Source organism: Pezoporus wallicus, unplaced genomic scaffold (assembly GCF_028554395.1).
Source record: "Pezoporus wallicus isolate ANWC-B61680 ecotype Strahan unplaced genomic scaffold, APGP_CSIRO_Pwel_v1 scaffold_7107, whole genome shotgun sequence".
Classification (NCBI taxonomy): Eukaryota; Metazoa; Chordata; class Aves; order Psittaciformes; family Psittacidae; genus Pezoporus; species Pezoporus wallicus.
In genome coordinates this window covers 4,099,859-4,127,056 of record NW_026642114.1, presented here as the reverse complement: position 1 = coordinate 4,127,056, position 27,198 = coordinate 4,099,859, and the positions used below count along the sequence as shown (strand labels likewise).

Genomic DNA, 27,198 nt, shown 5'->3' with positions numbered 1-27,198 from the left:
CACAACCAAAGGGGAAATTTTTTTACAGGATGATAATTTGAAGGAGTTTGATACAGACAAACCAAATCAGAGCACTACAATTGAGAGTACCTATACATCTTCAGGCCAGGCAGCAATATAGCCAAAATGTGCTATTTCTCAGGTGCCAAATATTAAACTTTGCAAAAAAGGCTGTACAGTGTAATTTCACACTTAAAAAAACCTAAAACACCAAAAACAGCCAACAACAAAAACAGCAACAAAACCAAACAAAACAACAACAACAAAAACCCAAAGGACTAAAGGAAAGAGCTCAATGAAGAAAGCAAGTTTGGATAACCAAGCAGAGGTGTGTTCTGTGTCCCAACAACAGACCTGTTCTGGAACACTATTCTTACATTGATGCAAAACTTAAAAATAAATAAATAAATAAACAAAATTTAGAAGCCCAGCCCTATTTCCACCAGCATTTCAAGTAGTACGTATGCTCTACATACTGCATCCATGTATGTCAACTGTTCTGCCACAAGGTACTCTTGGAAAGAAGAGAATTCTTCTGGACTGCAGATCTCCAGCTGTTCCTCATCACACTGGTTACTGGAGGAAGTGTTATGGAACTCATCTGTCCAGGACGGAAAACATGACTTGGTAAATTTATACAGCAAACAGTGAATTAAAGCAGGTGTTTGTTTAAGACATCACTGCACATATTATAGCAGAACACTCCAGCCTGATGCAAATGCAACACTGTGCTGCATAGTTTAGTGAGAAAGATGATGACCCTAAGATTGAACTGGCAAAGAAAAGCTGGAAGATAAAGAAACAGTTAGAAAGAATTCAGATATTTAGAGTCTCTTAGCAGAGAAGTGGCTTTTCCCATTTGTTAAACATTCCTCCAAAAGAAAAAACTTCATCACCACCACCCCAATTCCTTATTAACATTGCAGAATTTTGTTAATCTACTTTTCAATATTTATGTCTTATAATCTAAAAAAAAAATAAATAATCAAACTGTAAATGGATGAGTATGCAATTATATCCCCAAAATATTGCACTAAGAATGCTCTTATATCCAGATTTCATCTCCCATGTGTGGAAATAAAAGGAGATTGGACAAGGCCTTGGGTGATATGGTTTAGTGTGAGGTGTCCCTCCCCATGGCAGGGGGGTTGGAACTTTAAGATCTTAAGGTCCTTTCCAACCCTAACTATTCTATTCTATGATTCTATGAGATACCAGATTTCTTAGAGCCACTTGTGGCTACATGGACTACATTGAAGAGAGTTCATTTCAGCATCCCTCACCTTCCCTCTCCAGGCATTTTTCCCAGAAAAAGGGAGCACAGTGAGCACCTACAAATATTCTGCTGAATGCTGCTTCTAAATTTGCACTGGGCAGGAGTGAAGAGGTGGGAGAGGAGAGCTGTCCTCACTGAGGTACTTGATCCAGTGCAGAAGGGAAGGAATTTCACATATTTTTCCCAAATCTCTTTTTGGCTCCCACAGGTTGAGAACAAAGCCACATTAAACACAAAGAAATGTGCCCTTGTTTCCCATGGTAGGGGAGGAAGTCAAACAGAAAATCCCTAAAAATAAATCCTCTTCCTCATCTCTTTTACCGTAAGGTGACAGTAACTCCATAAGAAGGGAGGGGAAAAAAAATGGACTGGTTGAAGACTATCGACAAAGGTACTGAGTTTACTGCTAGTGAGATTTCATTAAACAAAACCAACAGTGCATTTCAGAGTATTTTATGCAATACTTTATTGCATAAAATAAAGTTTAAGCAGAATAGACATCAAACCAGCAAAAGCAGATGATGTGATACTTCATCACTGTTTTTCAAAATACTTTGCTTTTCTTTCCTCCCTTAAGTAACAACAAAACCTAATTGTGAATGTAAATTGCTACAGTTTTGATGTAACAACTTATAACTACAGGCTGTATCCAGATTTCCACCTGCACATTGTAATTGCACCACTCATTGACAGAGCTAAATGCAATAAAGGGAGACCTCTGTTTCAGCATTATTTTTCTGTGGCTGTTTCATAACATTATGCATAATTAAATGGACTTCTAGTGAACCATTACAAGAGTCACACTTTTTTCTCTCTTTTTTGCTATGTGACTCCTCATTTTCCTTTCAGCTCTTGAAATTCAACTGAAAATCTGCATCACTGAGTTGCAACCCTATTCAAAGCCTCACAGTGCCCTTAAAACCAGGTCCTGGAGTGCAACACAAGACTTCCCTTTTCTTTTTTCATGCCTCTTCCTCCTTTCTCTCTCACTCATTCTTCATGGCTGTGTAACCAGTCTTTTCCCTACTCTCCCAGAAGCTGGAATTCTCTTCTACTCAAGTATCTCATCATCTTCAAATAGCTCTGATCTATTTAGCCCTCTCAAAGCCCAGTGGCCCGCTTGACTTCACTGACAGCAGTCATGCACCCTTTCTGAATTTGCAGTCTCTGGCTCACCTAGCTTTGTATTGCCCAAGCTGGAAGAATAGATGGCAGCACTGAAAGGAGGTCTGATGGCACAAATCAAACTGCAGGGTCAGGACCCAAATTTGTAAATTCATAGCATAATTTGAATGCTTTAGAGGAAACAAATGCAGAAGTAGGGATGCTGGGAACTTCTGATTGCTTGGAACAACAGAGGAACCCAAATACAGTTCTTGTAAGCTTTCTTTGACATGAGGGAACCAAACCCAGGAAAGGACATCAATAGGCACACATTAGCAATCCTGTTCACTTATGTGCTTTCAAGACGGAAAAAGCCTGGGCTCTGTATAGCACTCCTTTTTATGTACATTTTAATGACTGAATTAATTTGACATTTCACAGTAGTATGCATTCACATGGTATTTCTGGAACATCCGGCAGACATGATTTTTACGGGATGAAATATTTATTTTCCTGTCATTCCCTTTATGCTTTATGACATGAATTATTCCCTCTCACCCCTCTACCAAAGCTGGAAGTTGATTCTAGTTCTCATTCACGCACTACGTGAGCTTCTATGACTCCTCAGCTTACGTCACAGGAAGCTTTCTGACCAGGATAAGGGTATATGTCAGGCTTGTTGCCTGCATACATGTGTTACTACAGTTCACTCTTCTTTCAGTAGATTCTGACCCCCAATAACGTAAGGTTTTCCTCTGTCCTTGGATACCAGCCACTCAAATAGGAAAAAACAGCCACAGACACTTCCTTTGACATGACGGTAACTAGGAAGAAAAGCTTCATGACAACAAGGCTTGTGACTCAAGCCGTATTTTGTCACAGCTCTATATTTTGCTTTTTGTTGATTTGGGCTTTTCCTGGGGGTGCTGGGGGGGGGGGGGGGGTGTGCATTGAAATCAGAAGACCAGCCAAAAAGCAGCTGTGTGTTTTATCTCAATGACATGGGAAGTGCACTGACAATTAACCATTTAGCTGCTGCAGCAGTCTCAGATCTCTGGCTCAATATTAGAGAAGTGCTGGATTTCCCAATATACCCCAGAATAAACAGGCATAGGCACCTACGCAATACAAGTGTCATCCTGCACAGAACCTGCAGAGTCAGACAGAGAGGGTTTTTTTGTTGTGTTTTTTTGTTGTTGTTGTGCTTTTTGGTTGGTTGGTTGGTTGTTTTTTGTTTGGTTTTGTTTGGTTTTGTTTTACTTTTAAGAGAAAGGTCACTGGTGCACCTCACAACATTGTCAATTAGCATGAGAGTTGATGAAATGTACTCCACCTAAATCCCTGTGATACCTTACACTCTGAGAGAAGGGAAAGGTAACTTACTGTCATTTTCCATTTCTTGGTTCTGGAACTGCTCCAAGAGGTTCTGTGCCCTTCTCTCTGGGTCAGAGCCAGATATATTCTTCTTTAGGTAATCCAGCAGCTTCAGCAGACATGGGTAGTTGGGCGGCTCTCTGAAATCCTCAGAGCACTGATTGAGCCAGGCTCGTAAGATTGATGCTGTTGCACTAAGAGCAAAAACACAGAGAACTGGTTCTATACAGCATGTATTGATGCAATCATACGCATCTGTAATTAGTATAACAATAAAAACTGTAAGACTTTCATATTCTACGTGAAGGCAGAATGAAGACCTTCTAAGTACCGAACTGAATCTGTTGTTTTTATGCATGGAATCTTATTAAGATATCACCCAGATTTTCCCAGGGACTTGAGGGAAGTTGCTCCTGATTTACACCCATACAAGTGGATCCAGTTACAGCCACAAATGAATGCAGAATCAAATCCACTTAAGATATATTGACACCCTTCAATTAAATTCAGGATATCAAATAATGGTAGATAAAGCAATTGAAAGAAGAGGAGAGGGAGAGGACAGGGAGAGGAGAGGGAGAAGACAGGCAGAGAACAGGGAGAGAACAGGAAGAGAAGCAGACACTCTGAGATTGCTTCATCTGTAAAGATATAACCCTAATCCTGACATGTGCAGCACGGGTTGCACTGTGCTGCCAGTACCCAATATCAAGCTTGAAGCACCAAGAAGCTGAACCCAGAAGGCAGACTGGTCTTGCTAACCTTAGGGTGAAATGCGGCAGAAGCTTTATTTTATCTTTAGCCCCAAGACAAGAAGGGGCTGTCAGATTATATCATCCAAAAGGGTATCTGACAGTGCAGAAAAAGGATGCTTAGGGAGTTACAAGAGTGCTGGATTTCATCCAGGAAAGTTATCCCAGACCTTCTTAGAGACACATGCAGCTAAAAAGTCACCAATGGCAGAAGCTAAAATGTCACCAATGGCAGAAAACTGCCCATGGACATTCTATAGACTAAGTGGAATGAGGGGAAACCAGAGCTGGTGAATCAACATCGTCTCCACCCTGCCTGAAACAGAGGGAAGTGATTTGTTTATCTACTTTTCCTGGTTTATGTAGGTTTTAATCCACACCCACCTATTAGATTGGTTCTTAGATACTGCACAAATGTAAGCTTATGGGAATTTCTTTAAAGCCTATCTTTTCAGGGATTTTTCATTGTTTCAACTTGATTTTGTAAGAAAGTAAGACTTACAATTTATGCTATGGTTTTCCAGAACTAACTTAAAGTTTTGTTGACAAATTTCAACTAAGTGTGGAAAAACCTGAAAGAACTCTGGAAAAATAACCTGATTTCTTCAAGTTTTAAGAAAATTGAAGCCTGGCTAAAAAAACATTAGGAACTTATTTTTTCTGCTGCAGAAAAGGCTGTGAGATCTTTGGTTCTTCATAGCAATGTGCAGGTAACCCAGTGTGCATATTTTTAGCACACCAATCAGCACTGGCCACAGCACAATTAGAGGCTAGGAAGACACAGAAGGCATATCGAGAAACACTTTAAAGAGGATTTTGTTTACCTGAGCTGACAAAGAGATAAGGGAAAAGGACTTTTGTGTGCAGTCACATAACATGACACGCTGGCCACGGCCACTGTTTCATGCTAACCTACTGTGGTGTTCAGAGTAGGACATAATGTGAGAGGGGAAAAAAACCCTTGTTCCAGAAGAGAAGGCACAATAAACATCTAAAGTCCCTGAGAAAAGGAAGTTCTGAAGATTTCCTCTTTGACACTGAAACCATCTCAGTATTTCAAATCTCTTCCAGCCAGTAGTCGCAAATGCTGTGGCAGGCACAAGACGTGTTGCTACAAAACACAGTTTTCCTTCTATAAAGAAGCAGATTTCATGAGCTCTACTGCCATCAGAAAAACAGCCGAGATGAGCAAGTGACAACAGCCCTAGTTTGCAGCAGGCTCTCTTTCTGCAAATGCTTTCTGTTCTGCTGTGTAGCTAGCTGTGAGAGCTAAGCCCTCCAATGAACATATTTTTCACATCTACAGAAACCTTCCCTGATACCTATTCCAGTACCCCCATTTCCAAGACCCTCATGCAATAACAGTATTCCATACATTCAATGATATTACAAGAAGAAGAAACAGGCTATGCTGTCAGTAAAAACCACTAAACACGAGTGTCCAGTTAAAGACACCAGTGTGTCAGCTCAAAGAGCACCTGTGCTCATGAGAATCAGGCACTTGGCTTTTGAAGTTCAAATTCTAAAAAATACACATGTAGTGGTTCTGGGTCTATTGTGTTAATAGCTGCAAAATGGAAAGGGAGAAGCAAGACAGGGGGACTTCTCTTTCCTCAATTTATGAGATCACGAAGAGAGTTCAAATATGAACATAGATTTTACATGTAGACAATGAGGATCCCAAAAGCCAACCCAGAAAGCTCTCGTATCAGAGTTGCATACTAATACTGGCATGTTTGTACTGCAAGTAGGGAAACCACAGCAATATCTGGTTAACTCAGCTGCTCAATGTCATTCAAAATAAACTAATAGCTAAGAAAGAGTTAAAATAAGTTTCTCCCACTCTCCTTGTCTCACCTTAACCATATTAGTTTTTTCCTCAAAACTCGATTAACTTTTAATCCCATAGAGATGTCATTTTACAAGTCCTATCCATTTTAGTCTGTTCTTTGTCCATTTCTGTCCCTAATATTGTAGCAACCTTGAATTTCTAATGAGACTATTTGGAAATCTGTCAGTAAAACTGTTTGGGTAGGCTTGCTGACAGGAGAAACTGGAATTACAGTTTCAGTGCTACAAAAAGTATTTACAACTAAAAATTAACATGGAAACATGTTCCAGATTTCAGGTTTCACTGCAAATATGAAACAGATTGTGGAAGTTGTAATACTCTTTCCACATTTGAAAACCATTTTGGACTGAATTTTCACACCTTTGCTCAGGCAAGCTAATACCATAAATGCAACAAGTATGTGTTCCACAGTTTAAGCCAGAGGTGGCCAAACTTTTTATCTGGAGCTTCAAGACCATTTTACTCAGTCAGGACAGGTGTCACAAAACAGCCAGTGCTCCATGACTGCCACAGCAAAGCCAACAGTGTTCCACATCCCAAGGTACAAGAAAGGCCACAACAGACATGTTCACATCAGTGCTCCTAAGCTCTCGCTCCACCCTCCTCTAATATTTTTAATCCACTCTAGTCCCACACATACCCTGAATGCTGTGTTACAGCAATACTTACACAAACACTACTGTCCTATGCCTACAGTATTTTCATTTCTCTTCCACCACAGGCAGAACACTGTGCCTCGCTGCATGACCTAATTGAATACTTACTCCTGCTCTTATGCCCCTTTTCCCCACCCATATCATAAGCTCACCATCATCCCTACTGGCTCCACCACCAAAAACTAGGCTCTATATTCTTTTCTTAGGAGCATTTACCAGTTCAGAAATGATTTGCAAGGAGCCTCTCCCCAGGATAAGATCTTTTATTAATATTGTTCACGTGCTGTTTATACTAAGCTCAGTTTCCACAGGCTTGGTTGATGGCCACTTTCATAAGCTGAAGGACAAATAGAGTTCAAGACAGACCCAGTTTCCCAGAGCAGGGTGAACAGTTCACAACTGTTACAGACACTGATTTTTGCCAGCAAAATCATTTCATTCAAGAGGGGAAATAGGAAAGAGAAAAAAATTACACTGTGCCCTACTGAATTCCTATCGCCTGATTGTTTAATTTGTGTGTCAGGGAGGTAAGATTTCTGAAAACAGGCTAGAGAATTGCTCATATCTTGCAGTAGTAGCTTTACATTTGCTGCCCTTGAGAAGAAACTCCCTGTACTTGATAGACCCAGAGACAGATACAAACAGAAGCCTTCCAAGATCTCAGACAGGAAAGAAACATCACAGAATACATTTTTCATGGGTTGATTATGAGCTATAAAGTTTTCCTTTCCTTCAGAAGAAGAACAGAAGAGAGATTTGACAATTAAGAAGGATAAGGCCAACCTCAGTTGCAAAGAGAGATTAAATGACTAGTTTCTTATTGAATTAGACAGGAACATGTACAAAACTACCTGTAATTTGCCAAATGCATACTTAAGACCATCAATGGAATAATCTTTAGACAGCTCTTCCTGCTCCTCCACTGTCCATGCAACAATTTTCAGGCTAGCTCACACAGACTAAATTAAGCCAGCTGTATTTTCTAAGTTTTGCTTATTAAATAACAACATGGGCAGTTAAACTTCAGCTTTGAAACAGGGGTAAAATGTATGTAAAGTGCAAGCAACAGTTGTTGTAAGGGTAGCTTCTTACGCCCAGTCCATCTATAAATAACATGCTGATGACTTCCAGCAAATGATCTGCTCTTTTTTTGATTTGGGAAGAACTGGCTGAATAGTATGTGGGGCAGGGGAGGTAGGGGTGGGCATTTGCTGGGACACACATAAAGTGTCTAAGGGAACAGGTTGGCCGGTTGTTCTGTGTTTTGAAATGGCAATCATTATTTTTCTTTGCTGTTCTAATTGTTCTTTTTTTGCTTAGTTCTTATTGTTTTCATAACTCTTCCACTCTTCCATTGCTTAGACTGCCCTGTGTTTGACTCCACTTCTCATGTAACCACACTGGTTTCTTCTGTTGTTTTAGCTTAATTGGTTTTACTGGAATGAATGCTGACTGTTGCTCTCCCAAATGCATCTTAACTGCTTTCCACCATGAATTGCCCAGGCATCAGAAACTTCCAGCCAATTTTCTTCCATTTGTCTCACATTCCTTTGGTGTCTGTTCTCCTGGAGTACAATGCCCAGGAGCAGTTTTATATCTGCAGGACTGTAACAGTTTTCCAGTCTTGTTTTCCAGCATGATCATTAATGTTAGTAGGAAACAAAATACAAGTTCTCTTTCGGGAAGATCAAAAATGCTCAAGAAACCATAGGACAATGTTTTTTATCACTATGAGAAACTCCAAATGCTGCAGTATTACATTGAAAGTTTTGGTGTTTGCTGGTTTAATGCAGAAGAGGAGAGGTAAACATGCAAGACCTGCCATGTGGTAACTGAAGAGTTCCTTAATTTTATTTGAACTGGTTTACCCAATTGCTGTGGAATGAAACCGGGAGATTTCAGCTCAGGTTTGAGTTGCTTTGTCTGCGGTTTTCAATTGTGCCACATTCCAAGTTTTAGTAACAAATAAATTCCACATTTTGATAATAAAGCAGATGTAACTAGGAGCTGACATTCAAGGCAACAAAAAAGCCTCCAAGTATTTTGATTCATTTCTGTGGCCTGTCATTCATCTGGGGGAGAGTACCAACAACCTACCCCAAATTAGCAAACAAAGCCAGTAGCAGAAGGAAATCACAACCTTATGCTCCTTGAGGAGGCTTGAAAGGACTTTTACTGTTACTCAAGCTCATTTAGGATTTAAAAGTCCCTGAATTCAGCCATGGCAGTGCTTGGGAGTGCAGAAGAGAAGGATTTGAGGGCTTAAAGCTCTTTAACTTTTTGTACTAAGCAAACTAGTTTTTCTTCTCATTCAGCTTGTCCAACTCCAGCAAGAATCCTCTCTTTTACAGCGCTGTAAGTGTACGGCAAGTATAAAACATACACAGGGAAAAAAAAAAAAAAAAAAAATCCCCGTTTGAAACTTCATACTGCAACCAGGAGACCAGTTTTCCAGTTCTACCACCTTCTCTTTAGCACCCGTGAGAAATATAACCTAAATTGGGACTTATCTTTCTTTGGCTTCATCAGGAGAGATATAAATGAACAGATCAGAACATGTCTCACTGTTTACAGCACAGCATTTCCTTTTCATTGCCTTTGCCCTGGCTGTGGAGTCTCTCACTAGCTACAAACACAAGAGTTGTTTCTATGTACAGGGAGAGATGGCACACTTTCCCACTCCCCATTATATTTACCAACATGCCTAAAGAGTATTTTTAAAGAAAATGTACAAATGTTAGACCTCTAGAAAGCAAGCAAACAAACAAAAAATCATGGTCCAAGTCCACGGACCAATATGACAACACTGCTTCTTGAAAAACCTCTCCCACAGACAATCTCAGGTTCATGCTATTGTATTTTCGTATGAGGTCTCCAAGTAACTAGGTTCAGTCAACATTCAACTAGTCTTCCCTGAGTGCAAACATTGCAAGCAAGCCTGGCCTGCCAGGCTGAACATCCTTCTGTGTACACTGAACAGGAATGAATCACTTCTGGGAACTTCCCTTACAGAAATCTTTAAAACTCTTGGCAACAAGCTTAGCACCTTTTATCCATGAAGTATGATGTGCTGCATCAGCTCTACAGGTCTTGCAAGCCTGGCAAATCATCTCGGTGACATGGCCTCAGCAAGCATTGTTTCAGACCCTCACATTACCCAGAGGCATCTCGGTATCCAGTGAAGCTACTGACTTCCGAAAGGTAAAAGCAGTTACAATATTTTGTACTTTGAAGGTTTTATGGTCCTTTCTCTGTCCTCAACCAGCTCCAGCCATGTCTTTAATGCCTACCTTCTGGGAAACAAGTGTTCTGTTCCTTTAATATACCACCTCGCTACATTAATGGAGTCTGTGCTTTGGGTACAGTTGTCTGCCAGCAGTGGATTGCCCAGAGATTAAAATTAACACCATCTTTCAGTAGAGTGGGGAAAATAGGGCAGAAGATATTCCACACATCATTCTGCATAGACAGCTCAACCTTTAAACAGGGAGTTAAAAGTTAACTGAGGAACTCTCCTGCTCTGAATAGAGATCACAGTGATCAGGTCATATCATGTAAAGCATTGTTTCTTACTGTCTTGTAGGCAGTATACACAACCATTTCAGAAGGACTGAAATCCCCAAACAGCATTAGTTGCCTGGCTTACTGATCCCCTTCCCAGAATACGTAAAGGTGCTTGAGATCTCTTGGATGCAACTACCTCTTTGAAGTTTCCGGTACCTCCCGTCTGGTAAGGTGTGTAGAGTCTTCACATCAAACACGAGCAAGAGAAAGTATTTCTTTTGGCACTCATTTCTTTCCTTATTTGCTTTTTGTCAGGTGACAAGTACCAAACCAGACATCTGAGCTATACAGCCTCACTTAAAAACAAAACCATAACTGAATCATAGCACAAATTCTTTACAGTTCATGTAATGTGTACTATCATATGGACCTCTCTAATTCTTAATGCTGGTAACTTTTGTGTTTAACGTATGTATGGTTTTATTCTGAATTGTCATGCCTTCCTGTGTTCCATAAACTCATATTTCTCAAAGTCAATGGAAGTCTAAGCTAAGAAAACACGTAGTAAACACAGAGAACTCCGAAGGCAATGATGACCTAAGACAAAGAGGCAACTCCGTCACACCTCGACACAAAAAAATGCAGAACTGAGAAACAGCACCAGGCAATCTTGTTTATATAATGCAAGGAAGAGCAAAAAGAAGTGCTTACAGGAGGAGAGAGAGGGTCAGGTTACTCACTCCTTACTACTCTTTGTCAGACAACTAAGAGAGGCAAGGCATCACATTTCTGGAAACACAGACATCTGACTGGAATTCCACCTTTTCTGGGTTTTATTCTTCTCTTACTTACAACCACAAACTTTCTGACTGACTGAAAGCAGTAAGAACTGTGGAAAGCAAGCTACTGAACATGGGAAGCTAAGCTGGGTCCTGATAACTGAGGAAAAAAAAAAGAAGAAAAGCAAAGCCATGCATGGCAGGGAGATTTTTAAGCTCACAGATCTTTTGGGGGTGTTCTGAGCCTACTCATAACTCTAAGGTCCAAACTGTGTGTATTTGTAAAATTACAAAATTACAGTTCCTTTCTTTAAGCTGTGTATTACTGAATGCAGTTTTAAAGAAAAGGACAATAACAATAAAAATCCCAAAAGACATTTTAGATTATAGTTAATTAAACCTGATCCCTGACAAAAAATACCTTTCTTTTTTTGGCCACCCCAGAGGCCCAAAACTGACAGGAATGACGTATAAGTAAACAGAAGAAAATCCCCTTGGCAGAACGGATCCTTAGAAGGCACAATTTCAAACACAGCTGAAATGATGTTGGGTCAGTAACAACTATATGTCACTGCAACAAGTGGGAGAAGTAACTGCTGGCTTGGACCCCGAATTCGGAAACATCAGGGTAGGTTGATAGCTCCCACAAGTCTCTCAAATGAGGCTGTGCCATAAGTGTCCTCAAGCCCTAGTGTAGGACTTGCAGGTTCTGAGCTACATGAGCACGAGGTAGAACACTAATTAATGAAAAAAACAAAACAAAAACTTGCATCAGGCATTTTTTGTTTCAAAATTCATCACAAATCTGTACTACAAGTACAGGAAGCACAGAGAACTTCAATACAGAAAGTAGTAATCTGTGGGCTTACAGTATACCACATACAACATGATATTCCTCTCATACATACCCTAAGATTTTGTAAAAACCCATCTCTTCTTTAAAAAGGATATTTGAGGAGCCATAAATCCTCTTCCTACAGTTGTTTTTAACTTCTGTAGCAGTTTTCTTTTTTGTGTCAAACCAGTGGAAATGCTTTAAATTGCATCCCTATTTCTAATGCCCCAAATGGATTTTTAAAGCATCTGAACTGTCATAACAGGAGTCCGATAAATGCAGATCTCTAGCTACAGACCACAGGCTTCCCCATGCGATATTTTTCTCTGAGGAATACAGAGTTAATGGCAAGAAAGAACATAGCTTTCTTGCTTTTTCCTCTTATTTCTCCGAGTCATATAATACTAAGAGCAAAATTGTGTCATGTTTCTGTTCTACGAGAAAAGATGGTAAACACAATTATATTGGAATTATCCCAGACAAGACAAAACATGAACTACTTGAACTACATGTTTCACAACAGGACTACAAAGCCAACCTCTTTTCCAGATACCATTAATCTCTGTAAGACAAAAGTAGCCAGAGCAACTGAGAGCAATGGAAATTTTTAAGGCAAGAAAGAGTTTCACATTTATACAGGATCTGTTAAAGCACATACACCTGACAACTTCATTGTTGAGCTTTCTATAAATGAGTAGTTGAGTAACAGGTATCAGATTCAGACATGAAAGGCATGAGGGCCAAAGGATCAAAAGATCTCTGGGTTATAATATTGGATATGTTTTGAGACAACTGATATTTGGCCTTTACACAAGCTTGTTTAAGCAAGCAAACAGTGCTGAGAATTTTCAAAGGAAACAAATGTTATGCTGCCCACATCCTCCTCCAATATCAAATCCCAATTAGAGCTCACTGTGCAGGGCAAAACTACACTTACATCCTGACAACTGCTTTGGATTCAGAGGAATTCTTGTTTCCAACTTCTTCAAAGCTTGGGGTCTCCAGGGATCCATATCTGAAAAAATGAGATGGGTGTTTAGAGGAACCTCTACTGCACCAAAGCAAAATCTCAAATAGCATAATTCATATACAATTATCATAAATGCTAAAAAGCTTTTCTAGCTCAAACTACAAATATAGAATCCAACAGTTGGGCAAAAGTAAGGAGCTTGAAGATTATTTCAGTTTGGAGGGGGGAAAAAAAGTAATCTTAGAGAGACAGCCAGCGTCTTTCAAACTAATTTGTTAATTTAGAGAAAGCAGCCTGCAGACATGAGGAATCAACCAAAACAGTTTCTTTGCTCAGAGCTCCAAGACCCTTTCTGCTTTTTTTTCACTGCATTTTTTTCCCAGAGCAATACTCCAGTGTGCAGTGAGGCTGTAACACAACCACCTTCTCCAACACAGTTTCTGTTTCTCTAGTATTTGTCATTCCTTCTAGGTGGCAGGTGCCCACTTGTGCCAAAACTACTGATACAGTTGTTATGAGTGGGAATGGCCCCTGGCACTGTGAAAATGCCAGTGGGAAGAGGAAACCATAGACTCAACTCCAACAGCACGAAGCAAAATCTCTTACCTCATAGGAAGCGCATGTGCCTTGAAAGCAGTATTATGTATTTCATTTTCAATGGGAGTGCCCATTGTTTCAGATATACAGCTCCATAAATAATTTCATGATTCCTTAGAAGCAGCTTTAATGAAGGTGGACAATTACACATAGAAGAGATTAAGGCAAGCTGAATTTACACATTCTATGCTCAACTAACTGCGTCAGGCACCTGCAATTAATCTGAATAGGCAGGAGAACAAGTATTTGTCCTACAACATCCTAGTAACATCAGAGAGAGAAAACATAGTGGGCTGTCAGTTTCCGCCCTGAAGGTTCATGTGAGAACTGTAACAAATTCATCCAAAGTATTTCAAATGATAAAAATGTGGTAGTTTTATGCTCCTCTAGAATATCAGTCTGAAGTAAAGCTTCGTATGTAAGAATCCCAGATCTGTAGAGAAAGTCAACCAGTGTAACTGAATTCAAGCTCTCGCCACCAGATTTGCTGAACTGTAAAGAATAAGTTTTAGCACCACCATCCACCACCTTCATATTGATAATCTGCCCTACTATGGCTAACAATCTCAGAGCTCCACAATACTTCAAAATAAGAACATAGGTTTCAACAGTCTTATTACAAGGTCTTAATGTTGGACATATCCACTGCGATGGGGAAGCTGAGGCAGAGAAAGATCAAGGGTTTGCATATAAGAGTGCACTGTAAAGTAAACCCAAACTAATAAAGGCAAACAAGTCTGAAAGGCGCAACATAGCCACAGTCATGAGGATGTCAGCTTGGGCTTACTTAGCCTTGAGTACTATGCTAAAACCACTTGCATTATCTGAAACAGCTCATTTAAAACCAGATCTTGAATCTCCAACTACATTGTAGGTAGACATAACAAAAATTATTTGTTCCAATTGTTTTGGAAATCTCATCATTTTATCTGTTGAGGGGGGAAGTGTAACATGCACGAAAACTTGCAAACATATGCTTTGAAGTGCCCAAATTCTTCTCAGTCATCCTGAAACAATCCTACTGGTCCTGTAAGACAGCCCCTGTATGCGAGTAAGTTTTAAGGGCTTCTTAAAATGCATCCTTGGAAATTGATGTATGTACAGGATAACCCATTTTGCCACTGAGATTTCACAGAGCTAATCCAAACAACATCTGAAGAAAAATATGCTTAGCTAAACTGACAATAAAGTAAGAATCTACTTCTAAACATGCTGAATAACACCTCGATCCCTTGGTGGTCACAGTGGATCACAACAAGAGCATTCACAGAGGAACCACTGCTTGGTACAAGAACAGCTGTCAATCTTGTTCTGAAATTTTTTGGTGCATCAATAGCCTTCTGTGCTTTCTTCGACATTCTCCCAAGCAATTTCACACCCTGCCCATGCTCCTTTTACTGGGATCAGCACTACTGAAGCTGTAAAATCGAATAGATACCTGATTCTTGGCTATGCCAGAATTCACTGCTTAATCCTACCTGGCCTCTCCAGGCTGTCAGTTATATCCTAAAAGCTAATTCACTAGTATTTGCAATTCAAAGTGAATGCAATTAACTGAGATACTTTCTACTGCTTTACTGCAAGGATGCAATAAATCAGAGGGGTCCTAAGAACAATATTCCCAACACTTTGCTAAGATGCAGTGTAAAGCTTAACCTATTTTTTATTAGATTTAACTCCACTGGTTTCAGTATTTGCTCTTGCAGACCTGTAAGTTGTTCTGCTTTTCCAAATACTGTAACATGAGGTAACATACCTTACCAAGACAATACAAAAAGAGCATAAGGGGATTTTTAGAGAATTATGCTGACACCTCCCCTGTGAAGATCATCCAAGACAGAACTGAGACATGCTGCTGATATAATGTACATTACATGCTATGAAGGCTGCTCCGGTCCTGGTGCTAAAGGGCAAGGATTTCACTCTCCACTGCTGTCTGCTAGGTAAGATGACTAAAATAACTCTTAGCCAAGAGATAAAAGACATTTCCCCCCCTGCTGGGAGAAATATGCAAGGACAGCTTCAGCTTTTGAATAAAAATTAAATTTAAATTCCAAAATTTATTGCAATGACTCACAATATCACTGTCCTGGTTATGTATGAAATATAAAATACGTATTCGAAAAACTTTAGGCATTTACATTTAAATGCCACTAGAGAGATACATGCTGATTTTTATAATATAAATTCCTAACAGTAATAAAGGGCAGTCATTTTTCTGTGCAAAACTGGAGAAGTATATAATGCTTCATTATACTGCCAGATGTAAACCTCAGCCTATCTCTCATCGAAAGAGCTCTGCATGAACAACAGGTCATTAAATACAGATTAGGAGGAGTTAATGAAACATCTGATGTAAAGAACAGTGTTTCTGCAGACTTCAACTGCTCTGTTCTCACCAGGTCCTGGACAAAGAGCCATTCACTAGCCAGCCTTGTATGAATGCTTTGCATACAAAAAGAGACATGGGAAACAAAAGGATCCTGTAGTCCACAGCACTTTTCAGCCTTGCTTGGTGTTTGGAAAGTTATAGGCTACTCAAAAAGACTGACTAAGCAAATGGGACCAGGATGTAATGGGCAGTACTGAATATTTAAATACTAAAAAACAGTAGAAAGCACATCCCTGCATCTCTTTAAGAGGGAAGGGAAGAAGAGGGAGGAAAATACTTTTTGAATAGCTCAAAAGTAATACGGAAAGGTTGTTCTTGTCAAAATCCCTAAAGCCCTAAATAAGGCTTGTAAGCATTGAAATAAACAACTTGGAGGTACAGATACTCAGCAAGAATCATGAGGTACTCTGAATTATACACACATAGAATAATGGAAATGAATAACTTCTTCAGTTGACAAACCACCTGATATGCAACAGGGGAGAGATCAGATACTACAGCAACAGTGAGCCAAGTGCCATATAAAACACCTGTTCCAAAAAGTGTGACTCTGCTACCTAAGGACCCATTCCTTCAACGTTCCCTCTCTACCTTCATTTCCCCCTCCATTTACCCTCTATAGAGCCATTCTCCAAGCAAAAGGAATGAACCGTAAATGTAAAACTAACTTGCTTTTTTTTTGCTGTCATTATCCAGCTTTAGATCTCCCATTAAACAGTATCAACTCCCTCCTCTGTAAACTCCTTGAAATAGGGACTGGTTGCCACTTTATCTGCAACTGTGCCAAGTACAGCACAGCCTCACTTTTAAGTGTCATTGCACAGAACATGATTACTAGGACAAAATAAAAGACATAAGACAGGAATTTAGCCTGCTTCTGCTCTCAGCTGGACAACTAAACATCTTTGGCTTCCACTACACTTGTGAGTGGTTAATTCCACAGCACACCCAGTGGCACTGGTGCATCGTGCTGCACCCTCACTGCCAGGGGCAGGAAGAGCTGGCCTCCTTTGCCTCTCTTCAGGAACTTCCATTGAGAGTTTTCACATCAAAATGCCAACAAGATTTTTTTTTTTTAAATATCACTGCCCACTTCCACAAAACAAAGAGAAAATATCAGAACATACAGTGTTAAAGACCTGGCAGGTTTTCAAAGCTGTCTGCTGCATTTAGATGCCAAACTTCCATGAATACTAAAGGGATGCGGATGTCCAATTACTCTTAAATAGCTTTGAAAATACAAGTCATCCCCCTCATTTTTCAACATACCAGCTTACGCCCAAGATTTTGTTTAGGTTGACTTCTATGTTAAAAGAAAACCTTTATAGGCTGAATCTAGACAGAAGAATGAACAGAGGTTCAGTCTCAAATTTAATAAAAGCAAAACCTTCAAGCTTAATTTGAAGTCCGGGGGGAGGGGGAAGAAAATAAAGACAGAAAAAAACAATCAGCGTCCCCAAAACCAAATAGATTTATTCACAATCTCCAAGAAGCGTTAGAAGTTACTCAGAAATCATGCATTTCTGTGATAACTGTACCAGCATGGGCTGTGGGAGGTAAAAAACGCTGCAAGGACTAGCACTGCACAACTGTACGATCCTATTGTGAAAAAACCAAAGCCACGTGTGCTTGGCTTTGGGAGGACCTCCTCCCGCTTTCTGATGTCACGTGAAGAGGAGTTAAGGCAATGTAAGCAACGTGTGGTAGGACAGACTAAAGAGACACACGGGAAAAGAGAAAACTACCAACTACTCTGCAGCCATGCAGGAAATGAAGATTACAGCATGCAGCCCAGAAAGGCCATCTAGGAGCTACCTATGGCTGCAGAGCCTCACGCACTCACAGGACAGATTACAGCTTATTAACAGAGTAAGGCCCATGCCAGCAAATATGTTTTGCTCGTAAGATTTCACAAAACCTCACCGCAGCGTGGGCTGACTTAACGAAAACAAACATGATTCTGCATTACTCAAACCTCTTAAAAGTTCACTTTTTCTGCCTTAACACTTCAGTTTCTCATAAGTATAGCATCTGCTTTTTTATTTGCCCCTATCACTCAGGGAAGATCATATCACCTTATTTAGACAGAATGTTTCCTGCATCAGATATAGTTAATCTCTTAATGCTTGCACTGCTTGGATACGATACTCTGCAGACAAAGCATCAAATGACCAACACATATCCCCACATAATTAGGGTACAATATATCCAGATTTCCCAGGACACATTTCCAAAGAGACTCAGGACTCTCACTGTCTAATCTAGATTTGCGTATCTCTAATACATACATTAGACAATACGGCAGCACTCGCAGTAAGGGGTGTATCCACAGTAAATCCGAAATAAACTGAATGCACTGCACTTCAGGGCTACCCAGCTTCCACACATAAATTTTGGACGGAGTTTGTCACAGAATCATAAAATAGTTAGGCTTGAAAAGGACCTTAAGATCACGTGTTTCAGCCCCCCTGCCATGGGCAGGGACGCCCCACACTAAACCATCTCACCCAAGGCTCTGTCCAACTTGGCCTTGAACACCACCAGGGATGGAGCATTCACAACTTCCCTGGGCAACCCATTCCAGTGCCTCACCACCCTCACAGTAAAGAACTTCCTCCTTATATCCAATCTAAACTTCCCCTGTTTACATTTTAATCCATTACCCCTTGTCCTACCACTACAGTTCCTAGTGAAGAGTCCCTCTCCAGCATCCCTATAGGCCCCCTTCAGATACTGGAAGGCTGCTATGAGGTCTCCACGCAGCCTTCTCTTCTCCAGGCTGAACAGCCCCAACTTTCTCAGCCTGTCTTCATACGGGAGGTGCTCCCCAGCCCCCTGATCATCCTCGTGGCCCTCCTCTGGACTTGTTCCAACAGTTCCATGTCCTTTTTATGTTGAGGACACCAGAACTGCACACAATACTCCAAGTGACGTCTCATGAGAGCAGAGTAGAGGGGCAGGATCACCTTCTTCGACCTGCTGGTCACAATCCTTTTGATGCAGCCCAGGATACAGTTGGCTAGTAGGTAGCAGGTGATCCTTGAATATCATCCAACAGTCTTGGGCCTCCCCTGCCCTCTAGGGCTATATCCCATGGAACATTACTAAGCAGGTTCCTGAAGAGGCCAAAGTCTGCTCTCTTGAAGTCCAGGGCAGTGAGCACACTGCGTGCCCTTTCTCACTGTCCTGATGATCTCAAACTTGACCACTTCATGATCACTACAGCCAAGGCAGCCCTGGTGCATCATATTCCCAACCAGACCCTCCCTGTTGGTGAGCATGAGGTCAAGCATGGCACCTCTCCTTGTCGGCTCCTCTATTACTTGCGGAAGGAAGCTGTCTTCCACACAATCAAGGAACCTCCTGGACTACTTGTGCCGGGCCGTACTGTCCCTCCAAAAGACATCAGGATGGTTGGAATCCCCCATGAGGACAAGGGCCTGCAAGCGTGAGGCTGTTCCAATCTGTCTATAGAGTGCTTCATTCACAGAGTCCTCCTGATTAGGCAGTCTGTAACAGATCCCCACAGTGATGGCCCCCATTGCTGTTCTCCCTTTGACCCTGACCCACAGACTCTGTTGACTGATCACCTGACCCCAGACAGAGTTTCATACTCTCCAGCCTATTCCTAACATAAATAGCAACAACCCCTCCCCATCTGCCGGGCCTGTCTTTTCTAAAGAGCCTATGTCAGTGTGTCAATTCCTGCAAAAGAGATATCCTACACCTGGGAGATGCAGATGCTGTTCTCTCCTACTTTGTGCCAAGGAGCTGCTCACTTGTGAAAAATCCAAAGGGCCTTTTTTGATCTGGCCACATCACTGCTGTCCCTTGGACCAAACAAGAGCTCAGCATTGCCATTCATAATAGCAACTACCTTACTTGATAATCCATAGTTACAGAGAATAAGAAACGGCTCAAGCTCTTCACATGAAACTAAAATTGACAACTAATGCCAAAATCTTACTTTTTTTTTGAGGTTTTTTGTTGTTGTTTTGTTTTGTCTTTTGTTCTAAACAGATTCCCTTTTCATTACTTCTTAACTGGAAAACAAAATACAAGTACCTATAAAACACAGATTATGCACTGACACCCACTTAAATCTCTGTAGTTATTATTGACAAGTACCAATATTGCAAAAATGCTACTTATTCTGTACTAATGTAGAGATGAAAACTAAACTGGTTAAATTCAACTACTATCCAATTATTTTTTTTTATTTTCCCTTATCTGCTTTTCTTCACAAGCCCATATTCCACAGCTGTGTGTAAATCATTATAACTTTTATATCTTAAATTTCATCTAGATTTTGTCCCAAGTCATAAAATTCTAGCTTATCCATGATATTCAAAAAGCCAAGAGAAACATCCATGGATTCTTACACGCTCTGCTCCTAAGATTTGTGAGAGGGGAAGGAAGTGGTGACCTCCTAGGATTTCCTGTGGATTCTATTATTCATTGTAAAAGGCTGGGGGTAATGGCGAGAAGGTCAGGCAGCCTGTGTGCCCTTCGGCTGAGGGAGACATTATACCTTATTTTGAAAGGCGCACAAGCCAGTTAAGATTAGAACTGGGCTCAGAAAGGAGAGTTCTATTCTGTGCAGACCTTTCCCTTGTGCTTTCTTGCCCTCTTCTGACATTTTCACCTCTTTAAAGCAACATCAGGAAGGCAGGGCTGACTTTGAGTCAAATATGCTCCAAACTTGCTGCTGTCCTAAACAACCGGACTACCAAAACTTACCTGAAATGCTGCTATAAATATCATTTAGGCTATTTGTTTGAAGCAGAACTGCAGTATTCAAACTTCCCTTGTTCTCCCTTCCTACCTTCAAAGCCAACCACAAGAGGATATCCCTCCTTAAAGCAGGGCTTATACCATGCCAGCACATTACCAAAATCCAATACGACGGAACTCGATCTCTTGAAGACCACAAGGACTCAGCAGTGCACAGGTCTGGCCCAAGATCCTTTCCCTCAATCAGCAGCCAAGAATGCAGTGAAAAACAAGGACATCAGCTTTAGAAAAGGACACCTATTTTCCTGTTAATTCCTGCTTGAATTCTCAAATGAAATCCCTTTTAAACTGGCTTATTCAAACATTTCAAAGCTCAGTTAGTCCTGCCTGCATAATTTGTTTTCCAATTAAGGCTGGTTTTCTCTCCTCTGATAAACTCCTAAGAAAATGTAAGACTCAAGTCAGACTTGCCATTTCTGTTGTGCTGCAATCCAGTTGTAATATGACAGATGAAATTCCCAGATATGAAAATATAAAGAACTTAATTGCAGAGTTAATTGAGCTAAATTGCACCAGCTATACAATTTACAGAAACCTTTACTGCACAGAGCTGGCATTTTCACAGGAGCCCAGAGAGTTTAAGTGTCTCATGACCAATGATTCTGAGAGAATGAGTACTTTCTTCAGGCTGTTTTTATAATCCTATTAACACATGCTTTCCAAGAAAACAATACAGAAATTAAAGCACATGATGAATTTCATAAAGATCTTGAGTTTCTCCGACTCTTAAATTCCTGATCTTTGATTATCTGATTTTATAATTTCAATGTTTTATTAATTTTGTACATTTCTATTTTTAGCTTGCTATGATCCTTTTTTACTAGGGGAAAATATGGGAAGAAAACAGAACAGTTTATCTAGAGGACTCTACAAATTTCAGGGCAAAAGCAAGAAACCCAAGTGACTTCTTCATTATCCTTAGGACAGTGCAGCCTAACAGAGTTTGAACATTTTAATGGCTAGTGAATCCCTACAAGCACCTACTGAATCCAACCAGATGAGGCAACCAAGAGCTCCAGATACTTGCACATGAAATAACCACCTATCCTGCTATACACAGGACACACAAAGTCCTCTGTGCAGAAACACACAGAATAAACCAGCCCAACAGCTACAAGACCCCTTTCCTAGTCCTGACCAGGGGCTTTGAAACAACGAAAGAGCCAGCCCACACCAAGGACCCAAAACAGCTTCCAGCACCAAGAACTTTTCTCCAGAAACAGCGCTTTGGTGACTACCCAGCTTAACAGATTTGACACTAGATTCTAAACTTCCTTGTCAGATCTTTTATAATCATACTTTTCCCCAGAAACAGCGCTTTGGTGATTACCCAGCTTAACAGATTTGATACTAGATTCTAAACTTGCTTGTCAGATCTTTTATAATCATACAAATTACGTAAGTGTGATATATGAATTGCTCTTTGCATAACAGTCTTCTGCCTCCTAAGAACAGCAAAAAACAACCAGATATAAAAGTGTAAAAATATGGACATGTGAAAACTTCGGTGGAATTCCAAAACTGTCCCTGTGACTTAAAAACCTACTCTCGCTTTACTTCAGTATGCTCCCTCCTCCTAAATATTTGCATCCTAGTGTATTCCTCTCACTGTTTTTCTTTATTATCTGTTGACAGCAGAGTGTCTTCATGGTGGGGTCTGTTGCAAAAAGTTCTAGCCATGTTTGGACAGTGAGTTTTAAAATGAAGCCGCAGTCTCAGGTGGGACATTTGTTTGCATTCCTGAGGTACCTCAATAAGAGGGAAGTAAGAATGGAACTACTAAAAATCAAAACTACGTTGGCCATGTCGAGGAATGCACATAAATATGCTTCCTGGCAATCTAAAGGGGATATATGAATGCACTTCAAGACAGAATTAGTTGTCTTAAGACTACTTAAGAGCCTTTAATTGAAAAGCTTCCTGTGTACAATCCTGTTCAGAGCCACCTTTGACTGACTGATTCACATTATTTAAGCTCTCTGCAAGGTGTCACAGAAAAGAAAATTTACAGAAAGAAAATTTCCCCAGATACACATCAATTAACACAGAAGAACCACAAATGAGCAGTCTGGCAAGCCACCAATACAGAGCAAGAAAAACTGCACTATTAGGGGAACAATACAAAAAATAGCCGCTTGGGGCAAAGCATCCTTGCAAAAGATGCAAATTCTAGTCATTCAGAATTTTCCATTTAAAACAGCATCTTCATGAAAGTAAGTAAAATAAATCATACATGAAAGATTAATGGCTGAAAGTCACTGTGTATATGCATACAGCTCTTGGATTCTCTTTGGCAATCAACGTGCTTAGGCAGCAAGAGATCTCATGACACACTGTCACTGGGAAGTCAGCTCCTCTCTAAAGTTATTAGAATCCACACAAACTTGATGTCCTTTCCTATTTTATTCTTCAAAGATACGTATGTCAAATATTTAGAAACCAAAGCTGAAGGCATAGAAAGAATTACCTGCTCAAAAGAAGGAATTCCTCAACATTTTTATATTCTTTCATATATGCAATTTTTATTGCTCCTCCTGTTCTGCATCTGAATTGGTACGGACTGACAGGTAAAGCTCACAGTAGTAAACCTCACTGTACAGTCTGCTTACCAGGATGGCTGCTCTTTCCTCATCTGAGTTCTTTCCTGACTGTGAAGTTGCTACACTTGAGCAACCACAGCTATTACTACAACCACAGCAGGGCTGGCAGCTAGGCATTTCAACACTGCTATGAACTGAGCCACAAAACACTCATTTAAAGCAAGGAGTACTATACTGCTTTTCAAATACGAAAGAAGAGCACAGATAACTTATCTATACCTTGGTTCCTTATCTGCCTAGTGGGGAGAGCCAAGGTTAAAACCTGTGAGTTCTTATGCTGCTCTTCTGTACTAAGGAACATTAAGCAGTTCTTGTGCTATCTTCAAAAAATCATGACTGCACGCTCATGTGAAGTAATAGAAGGGTATAGTGAAAACTTGCTTATGGCTGGACAATCCTTGTTCAAAATCAGCAGCCCCCAAAAAGCAGAATTAGGTCTGGAAATATCAGTATCCAGCAAAACATAAGCAGCTGTTCTAGATTCCTATAGGATTTACAGCCCATGCATTCTGGGTCATTTTTTGGGGGGGGAGGGGAGGAGGAAACAATATTAATTGTCTTGTGTCAGTTCCAGTTTGGTTTCTTAACAGTCAGACACAGCATACTTTCTACCTGGCAACTATGCTTTAATGAGAGTTGGGATGTGGGCAACACGCCTTTACGCACTTCATGTTTATGTGGAAATTGTGGAATTTGCAGTATTATTGATATCTGTCCATCAGGTTATTAAGTTCATGTGCACTAATTGTAATGGAAGGAGTTCCTGACAGCATCCCCCTATCATGTAAACAATGGCTTAGTTTTCATTATACTGGCTCTTACCTGTCAAGGAGAAGTTCCAATACTTCTTTAGCAGAAGCAAAAGCTCTGTATGTTGAGAGAAAGATACTGATGTAGGTAAAATCATTATCCCCAAAAGCTGTCAGAAGGTTCTCCACAAGTTTCTCCAAAGTTCCAGCTTTTATTGCCCTGATCTTGCATGTTTCATACTGGCTGACAGTGTGTTCTGGAGGTAACTGGTCTTCTTCAACCTACAAAGTCGAAAAAAAAACCAAAGCACAACAATCAGACACAAGCCAGATCCCTGACAAGGCCTTCATAATGAAACACAGATTAAATTCCATCTTTTCAGAGGAATAGTACATCTTTAATTACTACATTATTTTGGCTCTCCAAACACCAAATGCTCTATCAAATAATGGAGACTTTTAGTAAGTTTATCTTTAAGATACTTCTCTGACATGCTCCACATAAGACTTTATAGCCTGACTGCTATCAAGTTATTTTATGATCCTATCATATATTAGTATCTAAAAGAATATCCATTATACCACAAAGAATAATATTACTGGAGGGAACAACAGTGGTAATCCAGGGTCTCACTTAACTTCTGAATAAACATGAAAACTGACCACAACTGTAGCATCGGCACTTGTGATTCCCTTGCTGAAAATACCAACTTTGGCTCACCACACAGAATGTAAGGGCATGAACACATCTGGATGCGAAACACTTCATCATACTTTTGCAAGGAGTTTGCCAAAGTCATCTTGCAAACCTGCCATTATAACATTTCAATTTTCTCTTAAAGTTTCCAGTAGGTTCAATATTTGTCAACAAATCTAGGGTCTGGTGTTGGGGGTGTGTGTGCATTTTAAACAGTTGGCTTGAACGCTTACATCCTGCTTTAAGTCTGAAGCAGCTGGAAACATTCCCTTAAATTCTACCACTATTCAGAGGGCAGTTCAGAAGATGATTTTTGTGGGTAGTTTAAATACTTATTTGTTAAGTAGGTGTGATAAAAAAGCTTTAAATATGGGACTGTAAATGAAAACATCAAGAAGAGCAGCCTAACAGAAAATTCCTCTCTACCTTTTGAGTTGCCTCTGGGAAGGCATTTTCAGACCACTGATGTAGGAAAGGCTGAACTCTACATAGGCAGCATGGGGGAGGTGTGCAGTTGCCCTCCCATTGTTGCTGTTAGTGACTGACATACTACATCATCAGCTTGAGGAAAATGTGCTGTGATGCATCTGCGGTTTTGCTTTGATACAAATACGTGGCATGAATAATCACTATTTAATCACTATAATCGCGTATCACCAGCACCAGTGGAACTCCAGTTAGAAAAAGGGCCTTTTCCTCCAGAGAAGGAAATGGATTAAGCCTATTCAAGTGTCTGCAACATGAGAGAAAAGAAAAACCCTTTCAACAATCCCCAGACATCACTATGATTTATGTAAATAAACTATTGAAAGGTCATCTTAAAGAATTAAATATATTTTTGAAGTATCCACATTTACTGAGTTTAGAAGGTATTTTAAGGCAAGCCGTGTACCTAGCTAGGATTAATGGCATTATGCAAAAGGAAAATCAGACCATCATGAAATATTTCAAGACTGTGGCAAAAAAAAAAACAACTGGAATCTTTTTAGGTTAAATACATCAGTAGAAAAATACTACAGGAAATAAAATTGCATTGGGTATGAACACACAGCAGTCTATCTTAGTCATTAAAATGCAACCTGCTGTCTGCATTTAACAAAAACTAGACAGGGAAAGAAAAAAACAGGAATAATATCAGTATCCATCAATATTCTTGATTTTCTAACAATAAGTGGGCCTGGGTACAGGCATTTTTTGGCAGAGAAGTGCCTCTGTGTCTGTAGGAAGCCCTGGAAGAGCAGGAACATCTTGTAGGATCAAGACACAAGGCCTCGTCAACAGACCATAAAGAGTGTAGACACAGTATGTAAGCAAAGGTCCTAGGAAATTTGCAGCAACATGTCAACTGTAAAATGACATTTTTCAGTTAAGTCACTGAAACAAGCCATGCCCAGAGGCCTTTTTCTGCCTACCTGCTACAGCAAACTGGGCTTAGAAAGTGGCCAAGCCAGAACACAGCCTTTCATTTCACTTGGTTGGGTCAAGTTTAACCCAGACTAGTTGCCCACCCTTGATCACCCCACAGCTACAGAAACACACCAGCTGATAAAGGGAAAACATGCCTGCGTGCAAGATGTAAGACAAATTCTGGAAGCACTGCTAATTTACATCTGTTTGATTGTGAAATCGCAAACTAACTTGGCCTTGTGTCATGAACCCATTAATGCCTTTTACAAATAGGCAAGGCAATGCACAGTGCTACTGCACCAAACCCCACTGTTACCCCAGTGCAACCCCACAGGAAAAGAATTTAATTTCACCAGGATAACTTGCAAAATATTGTTCCGCGGATCGGAAAGCTGTTTTAGAAGTGTATAGTCTGTTACATACCTGACTTAAAGGTGTATCTGGAACATATATAACACCACCATTACAGAAATACTAAAAGGATATATTGCTACTACCACTATACATCTTCTCCACTCAAATTTTCCCTAAGCAAAACCTGATTGGAAAAAAAAAAAAGACCAAAAAAACCAAAAGAACAACTTTATTGCTGACTTTTCATCTTACAATTAAAATATACTTTTGTATTACTAGTTAGACAACACAACCACCTTCAAACAGGGAAGAAAGTCAACACCACTGTACTTAACTATTAATGTTCTTTCCAACAGATTGGCCCACTCACAGCGTATTGACTTACAGCCATATTCTACTCAGTGCGTGTAAAAAACACTCACTTACGTGACTGTACCAAACAACAGCAGAATCTGTTGCCAAGATTGACAAATGCACAATATTTTCCATTAATTGCAACACTGCAA

At 40.2% G+C, this 27,198-nt stretch overlaps 1 protein-coding gene across 4 annotated transcripts in view; it reads right to left on the bottom strand.

The window, feature by feature from the left end:
* RGL1 (ral guanine nucleotide dissociation stimulator like 1) overlaps positions 1-27,198 on the bottom strand; it is a 65,216-nt gene that overhangs the window by 19,982 nt on the left and 18,036 nt on the right. For 3 of the 4 annotated variants that reach the window (XM_057426965.1, XM_057426967.1, XM_057426968.1), the window contains 4 exons: positions 24,308-24,516; positions 13,070-13,147; positions 3,764-3,948; positions 477-601 (listed from right to left, as the gene is read on the bottom strand). In XM_057426965.1, coding sequence (XP_057282948.1) covers positions 477-601; positions 3,764-3,948; positions 13,070-13,147; positions 24,308-24,516 — 597 coding nt within the window. The remainder of the gene's footprint in view (positions 1-476; positions 602-3,763; positions 3,949-13,069; positions 13,148-24,307; positions 24,517-27,198) is intronic. The other variant, XM_057426966.1, reaches the window with a different exon arrangement.